Source organism: Cyprinodon variegatus, unplaced genomic scaffold (assembly GCF_000732505.1).
Source record: "Cyprinodon variegatus isolate N-32 unplaced genomic scaffold, C_variegatus-1.0 Scaffold0, whole genome shotgun sequence".
Classification (NCBI taxonomy): Eukaryota; Metazoa; Chordata; class Actinopteri; order Cyprinodontiformes; family Cyprinodontidae; genus Cyprinodon; species Cyprinodon variegatus.
The window spans coordinates 1,295,616-1,309,373 of record NW_015150453.1 but is presented as its reverse complement, the minus strand read 5'-3'; the positions used below and the strand labels follow the sequence as shown (position 1 = coordinate 1,309,373).

Genomic DNA, 13,758 nt, shown 5'->3' with positions numbered 1-13,758 from the left:
TCAAAAAAGTACTCCAGAGTGTTGTTCAGCATGGGGGTGAGTAGAAAATGAAGGCTAATCATGTTTTGGGTGTACTATTCCTTTAATACAACATGATAATATAAATGGAAGATTGGTTGTTTGGATGTAATTGGTGAAAATCACACTGTAGATCTAGAAAGATGTAGAAACTTCCTTCCTTCCCACATCTGCTGTGGTGCTCATCTTATTTCCATATTCCTGAACTAAATGAGGGCTTTGATATTTTCCAAGAATGTCAGATATTGATTAACATTCTTCTTAAACATGTCAGGACCTGTGTGATTGTTTTATTTAATTATTTATACATTTTTTTTAGGGTTTGAGACAAGATCATAGTGGGTTTTAAAGGCAGTCCTGTTCTGAAGCAGAACATGGCGCCATGTGGCGACACTTTAGGAGCGAAAAAGTGTCTGTGAAAGAGTTTCCTGTGACGCAAACACAGCTTCTACCCATGTTAGAATGACTCAGATTTGGCCCATTAACTTTCAGTTTACAGTTTAACACAAGTTGGAGGTGGGAGTCTCCACTTTACTCAGAAAACGCTGTTATAAAATCCAGCCGAAACCAGTGAACTCAGCAAATGGAGCCCACCTGCATGTAGCTCTAATCTCAGTATTAATCTATCTGTTCCCCGAAGGCCTCATTGTGACTAAACAAAAGGTGAAAGGGGGTCACTACAACCCCCTTTATAAAGCAACACCTTATGGAAAACCATGGTGGTGGCAGCATCATAATATGGGAATGCTTTTCTTCATTAAGGACATGAATGCTGGTAAGTGGCAATGAGAATATTAATTAACGAGACGATTCAGAAAGTTCATTGAGAAAATCCTGTAAGACGACTGAAAAGACATGAAACCTGGGAGGAAAAGAAAATAACCTTAATCAGAGACACTAAGTATATTTTTATATGGCGCCAATTCACAGCACACATTATCTCAAGGCACTTTACAGAGACAATGCAGTCAGATTGGTTAAACCAGTTAATTGCATCGAGTCATTCACTCTTCCTGGATGAACCTGCAGCGTCGATTTTCTGTTGCAATTTGTTGTTGTGTTTATTATCCACATGAGATAACTTTTAAAAAAATTCTTTATAGTTTTTTTTTTTATCCTGAGCTGTGATATCATGTGAAATCATTCATCTTCTTAACTAATCTTATCATTTAAATAAAGAGCAATGCATCTCTCCATTAAATAGGAAAAATAAAACACCTGGAGAGAAAATACAAACACAAAAATAAAAAACAAACAAGAAAGTATACTAAATTGGTCAATCAGTTTCTGTCCAAATAGATAAAATTCCTTAAATTAACTATAGATTAACAGTTTCAAATGAAGACTTGACAGAACAGTTAAAAGGTATAAAATCAAACAGTTTCAATACGAAACATCATTACAACAACCAATAACATATAAACAATGATTTCATTTGTCTTAAATATGGGTTAAAGTCTAATAATTGCTGAGTAATCACAGAGCTGATCTTAATACATACAGACAGTGACAAAAGCTATTACTGGTTTCTATAGTAACCACCAAATAAAGAGTAAGGTGTGACAATCGTAGTGGGGAAAAAGTATTCAACTATTCACCCTAGTTAAATAAACGGAGATCGATGGATTTCACTCAGTCAGCATCTTTATTTTCATATCTTTGCAAAGAGAGAACAGTCACCATACAGGCCTTGCTGCTCTGTATTCAGCCCTGTTCTGCCTGGACAGCGTTCGTTCCCCCTTACTTACAATAATGGAAAGTAGTCAGAGCATGGGCGGTTCTAGACAGGGGCCAACAGGGGCCTGTGCCCCTGTAGCTCATGTCTTGGCCCCTGTTATGGCCCCTGTACCGAAGACATAATCTGCGCTGGAACAGACAGGGTCTTTTGGATCCATTTCTTTTCTTTTTTCTAAAATTAATTTTTATTTTACAAATTCTGTTTTACAAATTATGTAAAAACAACAAGGCGATAGCTTCAGTGGCATTGAAATAGAATCCAAGTTTTCATCTGCTAAATAAATTTTTTCAAAACAAATAAAAAAACTAATTTTTGCAGCTAATTTTATCAGTTTTTCTTGAGTTCTAATTCAGATTTTACAGAAAACGTAATTTTTACTTATATTGAGTCAAAAATATGTAAAATTCCTAACTTATGAATATATATTGACCTAATAAGAGATAGAATTTTAATTAAACCTAATTGAATAAAAAAAATGTCACTTCATTTTATGCTTTTCTGGGCCCCCATGAAAAAATGCTGGCCCCCTCCTGGCCCCCTGGTACATTTGGTCTAGAACCGCCACTGATTCAGAGTCAAAACAAATTACAGACACTTTGGTTAAACAGTAGCATGTTATGAATAATCATTGAGAAAGAATCTGGCTTGTTTTGGGAAGAAGGTCTATAAACATCCACACACAGGAGAATTGTTTGGCCTTGCAGGTGAAAACTTTTATAGTGACTAAATAGGATAAATTAATATATAAAATAAGAGATATCTTAAGTTTTCCGACAACACATTATAAGCAAAATAACTTGAATCTGAATAAAAAATAAAGTAAATCTAATAACTCTCATTTATGAAAAAAAAAAAGTTTAAATAAAAACTCTTAGCCTACAAACTTCATAAATTTCATTTACGATTATGACTATTTTTGAAATCCTAAGATAATTTCACAGCTATCACCACAAGGGGGCGATGTCAGACTGCAAACCAGTATATGATGTAAGCTTCCTGCTCCCAGACTCATAATATCAGGTTAGAAAGGAGCATTTTGAAATGTCCCTGCTGCTCATCATGTAGGTGTGCTGGTAGATTTTGTGTCTATATTTATTTTTTGCTTATTCTATGCAGTTTCCCACTGCACTTTTACTAATATGGAACTATCAGCTATTTTTCAGATTCTGTATTATCAAAAACTCAGTTCTAATTTTAGCTCTTTCCTTCAAGGTCAGTGTTTTGCTAAATAAGTGTAAGTTTGACAAAGAAACAAATATTTAAAATGAATGTTTGGCTGTCCAATAAACAGAATAGCCAGTTATTTATAGTTATTATAAACTATGACTGATTGAAGCAAATTATGTAAACAGGAAATGAGTTTGGCATTAGTTTGTTGTTTTGCATTTAGTTTCCCCAGAAGTGGTTTGATCTCTTTTTGGTTTCCAGTTTTGGTCTTAATATTTATTTGCTGCATTTCAGGCTCTGATTCTGGAGCATGACAATGATCTCTAGATCATAATGATATTTATGTATTCACTTAAGTTCTTTTATATTTTGCCAATTCACAGCACGCAAACTCAAGGCACTTTGCAAAGAAAATTTAGACAACCCTATTTTCCTAACACATCGGTTCAAAGCTTTTTTCTACAGAAAACTAGCTGATTGCATCCAGTCATTGACTTTAAAGGATTCAATCCCCTTAGATGAGCATGCAGCAAACTTAGAAATTCACTTGCAATTAGTCGTTGACTCTTCTGCAGTCTCTCACACTGAACATGCATGAGGCAACAGTGGAGAGGAAATACCCCTCGTAACAGGAAGAAACCTCCAGCAGAATGAGTCTCGATGTGAGCAGCTACCTGCCGAGGTTGACTGGGGTTCAAAGAGACAGAAGCAGACATGGAAGCGCTGAACCATAAATACTTTCTATGTTAGAAAAGGTTTACTATCTCCATGGCTTGCTCTGTCTAGGAAAGAAATACTTAATCAGATGAAATATGTCAAAGGGATGAAAGAAAGGACATCCAGTTAGTCAGAATAAAAGCTGAGCCCATAGCTTCGTCTAGTGAAGAAACATGACAAAAGACTGAAAAACAGGCCCGACTTTCTCATCTATAATGGAAGGTGGTGATGGCAGCAGCACAGCTGATATTTCTCTTCAGGTTGGTGTCACAGCCAGACAGGAACAGACTAGATGAAGCTACTATGATGAGAAAAGCCAGAGACAACATAAAGTTAGAGGTTGAACTAACAAATACCGTAGAATGGGAGAAAAGAGATAGAATAAACCAGAATGCTGAAAAGTGTTCTCTATGTCCTCCAGCAGTCTAAGCCTATAGTAGCATAACTCTAGAGATATAACATGCTTTAATTGCAGGTTTCACTTCAGTAAATAATCAAAAAGTTTATTTCATAAATCAGTAAAAAATATTTTTATGTAAATTATATATTCCGGAGAGTTGTGCCAAGCATCCATGCATAAAGCTAATGGAATCAGATTATTATTTTTTCAATATTTTTAATATTATTTTAAAATATTTTTATGGTCTACAGTCATGGGTAAAACCGCTGACCTCACTCACTCTTGTATCAGCGTTTAAATTGAAAGTTCAGTGGAAGGAAAAGATGTGGTGCAAAAGTAAGAGAGAATCATTTAACTCTAATAGAGGTTAAGAGGGAATTAATTTTAAGAGTTTGTTGGAGATTTTCAAGATGTGGGATAAGGTTGGAGTCTGAGCATTAAGAGTCACCACATACATAATGATCCAAGTCAGAAACACTAACCCCAACAAAGAAAAAAACCTCTGGACTGTTTCTCAGTGGTCCAAAGTCCTACTTGGAGATGAAATGAAAGTTTGCCAGGTAGCTTGGAAATCAAGGTCCCAGTATACTGGAATCATCTCCTGGTGTTGGTCCACGGGGTTTTCAGCAGAACAAACAACAAATATGAGGTGCAGGAAACTATTAAAGCAACCTTAACTTCCTGAACATCTCGGTGGAACCACAGGCTCCATGCACTGATGCAGTAATTCATGTGAAATGAGCCCAGACGCAGTATTGTGAAGAACATGTCTTTTCTCTTTAGAGCCAGATTTCAATATAAAAATATTAATTTGAACTCTGGATTAGAGAAAATTTTAATTATCTTTTTTCTTATAGAAATAAAAGTTTCAAATGTTTTAGTGTGTCTATTTAATCTACATAAGGTTCATGTCATGATCTGGCCTGTTTGCTCTCCCTTAATTAGTCATTCCTTTCACCTGCCGTTTTCCTTCCCTGCCTCAATTATAATTTATTCCTTTCACCTGTTTCTTCTGGTTTATATTCAGTTCAGCCTGAGCATTCAGTGCCAGATCATTGCTTGTCTTTCTGTTAGCCTGTCTGTTATTTTTATTTCATGGTTCATGTCCTGGACCCTAGCGGCCAGTGGAAAGAGGGTTTTGTGTTTGTCTCGTCTCCTAATCATCCACTGTTCCTCCCCTGCTGAGTCCTCTGGGTTTTTGGCTCTATATGCGGGGAGGTTCAGTTTTTATCCAAGTAAGCCTGGCTCCAAGGTGGAGACCAGTTTAAAGGTCCTGCATCAAGTTCTGGTTCCACGTCCTGTCTCGGCTACCCTCTTCCTCTGGGCCTGCTCATCTGCACCTGATCCTGTCTGCTGCTGTGCGTGACCACCTGGTCGCAAAAAAGACAGGCATTTTTGTTTTTAAAAGCCCCTAAGGGGATCAAACAATAGGCCCCCCCCATTTCAACAAATCAGGGTTTTTTTAGACTAGAAGAGTTCTGCCTTTTAAGACAGGAAAGTATAGCAGTTAAAGTTGCTACTTGAGAAAATACTGAACCATAGAGATAAAAATAGCCCTGTGATTCAAATTATAAATTGTATTTGGAATAAAAATGAGAGAACTAGGGGTGCTAAAAAACACATCCTCCAAAGACAGATATTTACATGGGAATGTGGCAGATAATCAATTGACATATTACTGATCTTGCTGGATTTTATTCTGCTTTACTTCCATAAATTGCAGGATCTTCTTTACTTTATCTTTGCCAGAAGATCTAAACTTTAAAAGCCTTGCCCTCATAATTTGCAAGTTAATTTATTTATAAAGAAAATATAAACGCGGCTTAAGCTAATTCAAATGAAATTAAAAGTAAAATAAGTAGCCAACCTTATCACTGTCTGTAACCTGCTAACAAGGTAAGGAAAGCATCAGATGAGCTACCTGAGAAACTAACGTTACGTTTCCCCACTTTAAAACCAAACAAACATGGTGGTTCCGTGCCATGTTAATTTGTTTTGACAAAAGTTGCATGTTACGACTTTTTTTACTTTACAAAGCGCAGGCTATTTTAATTATTGTGATCAATTTGCGCCGTCAATCCCGGCGCATGCGCGCTTCATTTGCAGTCTGGACGCTGAGGGTAAACCTGTGGTTCTGACTGCAGCGCTGAGAGGGACTCCTGCGGGAGAACGGGGTTGGGATGGGGAAGGCGCCCCATGGCAGGGTAGGAACGATACATGCTTTCACGTAAGAGTCTCCAAAAGCCGCCAGTGACACCGTATAAAGTCGCCAGATTTGTCGCTAGTCGCTTTTTTGAAAAATAGCCGCTGGAGGGGTCTGAAAAGTCGCTGAGTTGGCAACACTGAGTTGGCTCCCTCTGCCGTATTTTTTTTTTTCTTCCCCCGTTTCAGTCAAGTTGCAGTGATGACGGCGGCGGCGGATGACGCATTAATCGCGCGACACAACTAATCGATGATGAAATTCGTTGCCTACGCTTTTAAAAGTCGATTTTTATCGATTTTATCGATTCGTTGTTGCAGCCCTACCTGGATCCCTGACCAGGATCAGCTTCCAGCATGTCCTCTGGAACTGCAGCACTTGGGGACATTCTAGGACTAGACTGTTATACCAGGTAAGTGGCCAACTCAGATAATCATCTTCTGTGAGATGATCGTGGTCACTTACCTGTGTTTCTCCTGCAGAGTGTCTGTGATTGGGCGGCGACCCGCTCCCCATCCTGCAGTGTCACAGCTCCACTTTAGTTTTTGTTTTATTTAATAAACCTTTTTGAACTTTCCTACTGACTGTCTCTCCTTGAATACTGGGTCCATCTGTCCTCGTTTCATGACAGTTCACATCTTTAATGTAGCCACTGAAATCTCTAGTAAAATGTTTCAAAAGCATCACACAGACCAGACAAACTTTATGGGGAAAAGGCTTTTTTATTTATTCATTTTTTACAAAAGTGACATACAAAAGGAATAATTCATTATAGGCAGCTATAAAACGCTTATATATACATTTACATCATATGACAGAGTTCATCTCCCCTCATTTTAAACCAAACGTGTCTGAAGGAGGCGACCGTTCACACCTCTGTTCCTCAGAAACAGCTGGACAGACCACAGATGCTGAATTCTGACATCAAAACTCACCCAACATCTGCTTCACATTGACAGTTTCTAAAAACACAAACGCACATCTGTTTTATTCCATTTGGATGCATAGCTTTGAGCACAGTTCTCTCAGGGGTCTATTATGCTTTGATTTTTCTTTTAGGCACCAGAAGCGAAACATAAAACCAGTTTCATCATCTGAAGGAAAGAAGCATCACCGAGTCCTACTGTGCAGCTGACACAGGAATCCAAAATACTTCAGGATTTAACTTTAGGAGTAACGGAGAGCGAACTGCGACAGGAGGTGAACACCTTAAAACGTTCTGTGCTGGCAGGGGAAGTTTGAATTGAGTTTAAAATAAACCTGATTGTTCCCTTGCTTTGTTTTATAAATCTACATTCATCAGGCGGTGTAATGAAAACAAAATTGTCTTGAAAAGGTGGTTGAACTCATCAGCCCTCAATAAACAAACCACCTGTTTTTATATTTTGTTAAACAATCTGAAAACGCTATAAGGTGATAAAATGAAAACAATAGTTTAAGTTTTCTTAAGGGCAACATCTTCTGTTCCTGTTCCTTATCTCACCTTCAGGAGGACTAATTTACTTCCTGCTTTTAATGCAGGTAAAAATAACAGCCACGGCTCTGATTGCACTGCTGAATCTACAGCAGCCTGAGCCGTGGAAAGACTCCTAAACAACGTCTAAATACAGCTGATAGGTAGCAGCCTGCCTGTTTCACAGCTCCTTAATCTGCAAACTTTGTTCAGAGAGCAAAACAAATTAGAAGAAAACACAAATGCTGATTTTAATAGAGTAAGATCAGATTTCACGAGAATGCTCTTTTGAAATGAACCATTATGGAATATAGATGTACTGAAATTAGATGGAAATTGGACCTATATGTGCTCTTTACATTTGTTGGTTTAAAAATATAAATAAATTAATCATGTCCTGAAGTTTTATAATCTGTTACTGACTTTGGAGATTTATTTCCTCCCTTTTCAAATTTGACTTCCTGTTTATTAGTTATTGTTTGATCTTTCAACATCAACATATGAGGCATGTTTCCTTCTACATATTAAAGGTGCATATTCATGTTATTTGAGATTTTTCTTTTGTATTTATACACAAGTTGGATGCAAAGTTTCTTCTGAAAGATTACCATGTCCTGCTGGTGTATTATTTGCTATTGTTGTGTTTATTATTATTGTGTTTTTTAATAAATAAAGATCTTTGTGTATATTTACAGTAACAAAGGAGGTATGACCCTTCACATGTGTTCAAGGCGTAAACGTGCGGCTAAGCTACTGCCTCCCAGCGAGGCCTTGCAGCACAGTTGGGCTCTATTAAGCGGTCACCATTAGGGCTTTCTGACAGTTCTGCGGTGCTGCCAGTAGATGGCGGTGTGCCTGTTTATGTCTGCTCATTCCACCCAGAGCTGGAATTCTATTTAGGCTCAAAAAGGATCATTTATATCGGGATAGACGCTTAGTGTATATATAACACTTATTTTGTCATGATCAAATAGTGTTTGCTATTCCTTCTAAAGACATATAACATGACTATGAACCTTTAAAAATATAATAAACAGGAAGTCATACATTTTAAAGATGTTAAACACGCTTTAGAAATTGGAGAAAAATAAATGAATCTAAAGTTTAGTTAACTTTGTATGATTTAAATTTTTAGTAGGGTTACAATATTTGGGACCTTTTATTTTGTTAAACCCAATCAGGTCTTACAGTTTTTATTCATTAAAATACTTAATTCAGAAATGATATATTTTTGGGAAAAATCTGCAAGAATGATATTCATTTGTATGCTTTCTAAAGGGGGACATTTTTGAAGCGTAAACTTTAAAAAGCAATTTAGTTCAACATTTCAGTAATTAAACAGCCATTTTTGTTTAACCAATCAATTTATTTTGAAAGTCACGTGACCAATATACACTCATTTGATTGGCTGCTTGTTGTGCAGTGACCTAAAGGGTTCATTATTTTATTTTTTCATAACAGTTTTTTTCCTCCTCACCTTCCCTTTGCTCTTTAGCGCCACCTGTTGCTTGGATGAAGACTTTGCAACAGGTTGCTCTTTTAAACCAAAGATAAAGGTTTGTATAAGTAAAACAGATTAACAGATAAAAAAAAAACTCCCCTTCAGCTGTTAAAAAAAAAATTAAAACTAGGTTTGCTACTGTTTTGTTTAAACCAAATCCAAATTTCAAAGCAGCTAAACATCAAATTTAAATATAACACAAGCGAGTTATAGGACAGAAACAGTCGAATGTTGCAAGACAACATGTCATCAGTGCACTGCCGGCAGAGGATCTCTAATGAACTTCTTTATTGGAGTACAAAAATAATCTTATTTGAAAATGTAGCAGTAAAGCAGTTTTTTTTTACAAGGTGGAAACACCGTCGGCTAAAAAAGTGTTTTACCATCTAAGATTACAAAAGTTCGGTTTCTCAAATTGATTGTTCTGTCTGGCCTGAAGACTGACTCCTCCTTTAGTGCAATAAGAAGATAGAAAATTTAAATTGAAACGCTTGTTTTAGAGCGTTCGGAACTTGTTAACCTGGGAGTTTAAATCTAAGTTGAGTTCATGTTTATTTACAAAAAAAAAATCCAAAAAAACCTTGGAAATACTTTTTTATGTGTCGGAAATTTTGAACTTACATGTCAGAATAAGAACTCTCTGGTTGAAAAAGAAAAGATGTTGAAATAAAATGCTGGAAGTCATGTTCAAGGCCTTAAAGTTTTCTGAGATTTCAAGTGTTACTGTGTCATTCTTCCACTCTGACCTTCAGCCTCCTGTAAAAGTTTCTCCCATCATTTGGCAGCAGCGTTGCTTCAGAAAACATCGTTTGACCGTGAAAGTTTCATTTAGGAAAAGCAGAGCACAGCCACCCAGAAACCTCTCATAAATTGGAAAACTACATCACAAAGAAAGATTTTAGCAGAACGGAAAATCATGTTTTTGTGTGAAGACAGTTCATAAACTGATGATGAGTTTTCTGTTTTTTTTTTTCTCCTTCTCTGCACCACATCTCAGGAAAACGAGCATGAAAAAATGAACCTCTGACCCTGAATGTGGCTTTAAATTCCTCCCAACTCTGGTTAACACATTAGAGTGGAGCTGCTGCTTTCACACAATGTCTTTTATTAGATTAGATATTTTGGTAATGTGTGTTTGGTAAAAGCTTAACCTAAATCTTCTACATTCATGTTTATTTTTTCAAGTTTGTACATGTTTAGCAACCTGAAGCTATTGGTAGAAAAAAAAAAGTACACGTATAAATAAACAACCATTGGGTGGGGAAAAAAAAGAAATGTGACATAAATTATTGTTTTATAATAGTTCTTGAAGATCAAATTGAATATTAGCCGCTAACATGGCTAATGTGAGCTCCTGTCACTAATCGATCCGTACCATCAGCTCATTTGCAACCAGATATTCATCCACGTTGCCATAAAAAATGTAATTATGGTTTGAAAAATACTTAATTCTTAAATCAAGTCAGATTTTTAGACCTTTTTCTTTGTGCTTTTGTCAAATTTTGAAACCTTGAGGAGAACCAAACTGAGAAAGCTCTGAGGAATAATAATAATATTCTGCCTCTTGAGTTAGCTAGTAATTAGCATCTTCAGTTAGCATTGATTAGCATCTTCAGGCTAATTGCCTTTCCCAATCTTATACATTTTTAAAAACAATGCTGGACATAAAATGAAAAATGCTTAGCAGTAGCTGCAAACTGATTATAAATGTCTCTATAAGTGTCTCTATAAATGAGTTAATTCAAGCCTCACTTTCCTCAAACAGTAAGGCTAACATTAGCTTAACTCATATGAATTTCTGAATATAAAGGTCATTTTAAAACATATGGCTACTGCTGTGGGAAAACATTAATGAATGTGTTAAACCAAGTTATTTGATGATGACTTGACTTGACCAATTACTTTTTCCAAGAGAAAAATTCAGGCTATTAGCCTGTTGCTATGCTAACATTGTAGGAAGAATGTTAGCATAGCAGCTAGGAAGAAAACAGTACTGTCTGAAGAGGTGGGATTCGTGTCGCCTTTGTCAGATTTCTGACTTCATTCTTTCATAATTAAGATCTTCTGTTTGCTTTAAACCAAAGCCCAACACCAAAATATAATTTTTTATATGAAAAGGCTGATATTAAAAACTCGGACCAATATCAACATTCAATATTATGTATAACCCTTTGCTTCAGTTAAACATCAACCATCCTGAGCTAAAACATGATCGATGTCAAATGACCAGACAAAAATAAAACAAAAACAGCAGATGGATGAAAATAAACACCTTTTGTTACACTTGAAAAAAAATATTTACCACAATTTCTTTTTAATTTCAAATATATAAAGTTTATTGTTCCAATTGCATATTAATCAGGCTACCTTTATGCAATTCATACAATAAACTTTATGTGCTTGAAATAAATACACCCATTAAACATACTTTATTAATGCTAAATACATAAACCTGATGATTATGTATTCAAATAAATAGCTATATTTTACTATCCAATATGCATAATGTAAGGCTCATTTAATAGATGTGTGTTACAATGTCTAAAAAACTAGATGGGAGTAAATCTTATGATTGAGGTGAAATATTTTTTTTGTGTAATATCAGCTCAGTTTTTATTATCGGACTTTAAAATGACCTGATACCAATATTACTGCTGATTTATCATGCATTCCATTTGTCCGACCAGGACTTTCATTTTAAAAGATTTGTGTTTAGGACTCATTTTCAGAGAATTTACTGGATTTTTTAGAAAAAAAGTTTAAATAAAAATATTTAATGAGACTACTATTTTTCCCTAAAAGGAAGCTAATAGTAAATCTAGCTGATTTAAATGTGAAAAAAACAGACATTGTGTGAATGCAGGAGTCTCCAACCATAGAACTGAGTAGCTGAGGTTGTCTGGCTCCCCCTAGTGGTGCTGAGGCAGGGGGTCATGGCTGTGGCTCCTCTGTATGTAGGCTATTGCGTCCCTGTATGTGAGGCCCAGCTGCGGCCGGTCGTACATCTCACTCAGAGCCTGAAACTTGGGGCCCCACCGTGACAGCCTGTCATAAACATAGCCTGCTTCATTCTCCTCCTCCTCCCTCTCCTTCTCCCCAGCAGACATTCTCCTGCAGGACACAGCCGACCCCAAAGAGCTCAGGCTTCCTGCCGAGGACCCAGACCCCTCCACGCACCACACGTGGTAGGCATCTGGAGGGAAAGCGCCGCCGTCGTTGTCCGCCTCCCAAACGATTCGCTCCACGTAGCTTTTAAAGTCCACATGGGAGCGCGCCGCAGGCGGAGCATCAGCATACCTGCCCGCCTCATTCATCTCCATGTCCCTGCCTGCCTGACAGGCGTAGTTGGCGTCGTTGCTGCAGCCGGCGCCGACTGCGTTCTGATGGTGGTGGTGGTGATGGTGGTGATGAGGGATGCTGAGGTAGGGAGCACCTGAGCTGCAGGAGGAGCTGGACGGATGGACCTCCTCCTGGGAGCCTGGGGAGGACTTGATGAGCGGGGCGGTGGTGCAGGAGGACGACTGGGACAGACTGGAGCACAGAGGACGCTTCAGCTCCGTGATGTCGTATGCATTCTGAAAGGGTGGAAGAAACAAAAAACATGTAGTGGATAAATAAAATATCTCATTATCATCAAAGTGCTGCTGCAGACACAAGCATAAAGAGCTCATTTCTGTATGAACTTCATGAACTGGGTCTGCAGAAACCAGTCACTTTAACCGCTATGCGACATTTTCACATTTCTAGAATTTTCAACTTTTTGTTTCCACTTTCCGTTTCTCCTTATCAGCTTATAGTTCTGCATCAATGTTTCGGCTTTAATTGCAAAGATGAAACATTTATATTACTTTTTTAAAGGCATTTTTCAAGTAAGTTATTATTCACATAGTTTTTAAAAAAGCGCTGAATGTTTGAACTGTAAATCATATACCTTATGTTTAATTCAATTCAATTCAGTTTATTTCTATAGCGCCAAATTCACAACACATTTCATCTCAAGGCACTTTACAGTTCAACCAGATCATCCAGTCAAAGTGATTCAAAGTTTTCTATCTAAGGAAAACCAGTTGATTGCATCGACTCATTGACTCAAATGCAATCCATCACACTAAGCATGCTTGTAGCGACAGTGGAGAGGAAAAACTCCTTTTAACAGGAAGAAACCTTCAGCAGAACCAGGCTCTGTGTGAGCGGCCATCTGCTGAGGCCGACAGGGTTTCAAGGAGACAGAAGCAGAGATACATTTTATCGCTGCTGCACTTTAAAAATGGAAATGTCTTGAGAGCTATACTGTACAAAATTCCTTTTTTTATACACTCTGTGTGTACTAAATGACAGTAAAGTCTTTCTAAGTCTATTTAATGTTTATTAATTAGATTACAGTTGATTTAAAGGTATGGAGGGCGATCTTTTATTTCCGGGTGGATTATCCTAATAAGTGGTCCTCCTAATTGTCAATCATTGTGGTGATATGTTTACGTACACTGAAAAAATTATCTGAAATTAAGTAAAAATGTCTTAAATCAAATGTATTTACCCTTAATTTGAGCAGGTAAATAAGAAA

At 37.1% G+C, this 13,758-nt stretch overlaps 1 protein-coding gene across 1 annotated transcript in view; it reads right to left on the bottom strand.

Annotated features, from left to right (window-relative positions):
* Positions 1 to 11,952: 11,952 nt before the first annotated feature.
* The window catches only part of LOC107081697 (neural-cadherin-like), a 239,960-nt gene continuing 238,154 nt past the window's right edge, over positions 11,953 to 13,758 (bottom strand). Inside the window, exon 29 of the mRNA XM_015369928.1 lies at positions 11,953 to 12,769. Within this exon, the coding sequence (XP_015225414.1) occupies positions 12,104 to 12,769 (666 nt within the window). The 3' untranslated portion in view covers positions 11,953 to 12,103. The remainder of the gene's footprint in view (positions 12,770 to 13,758) is intronic.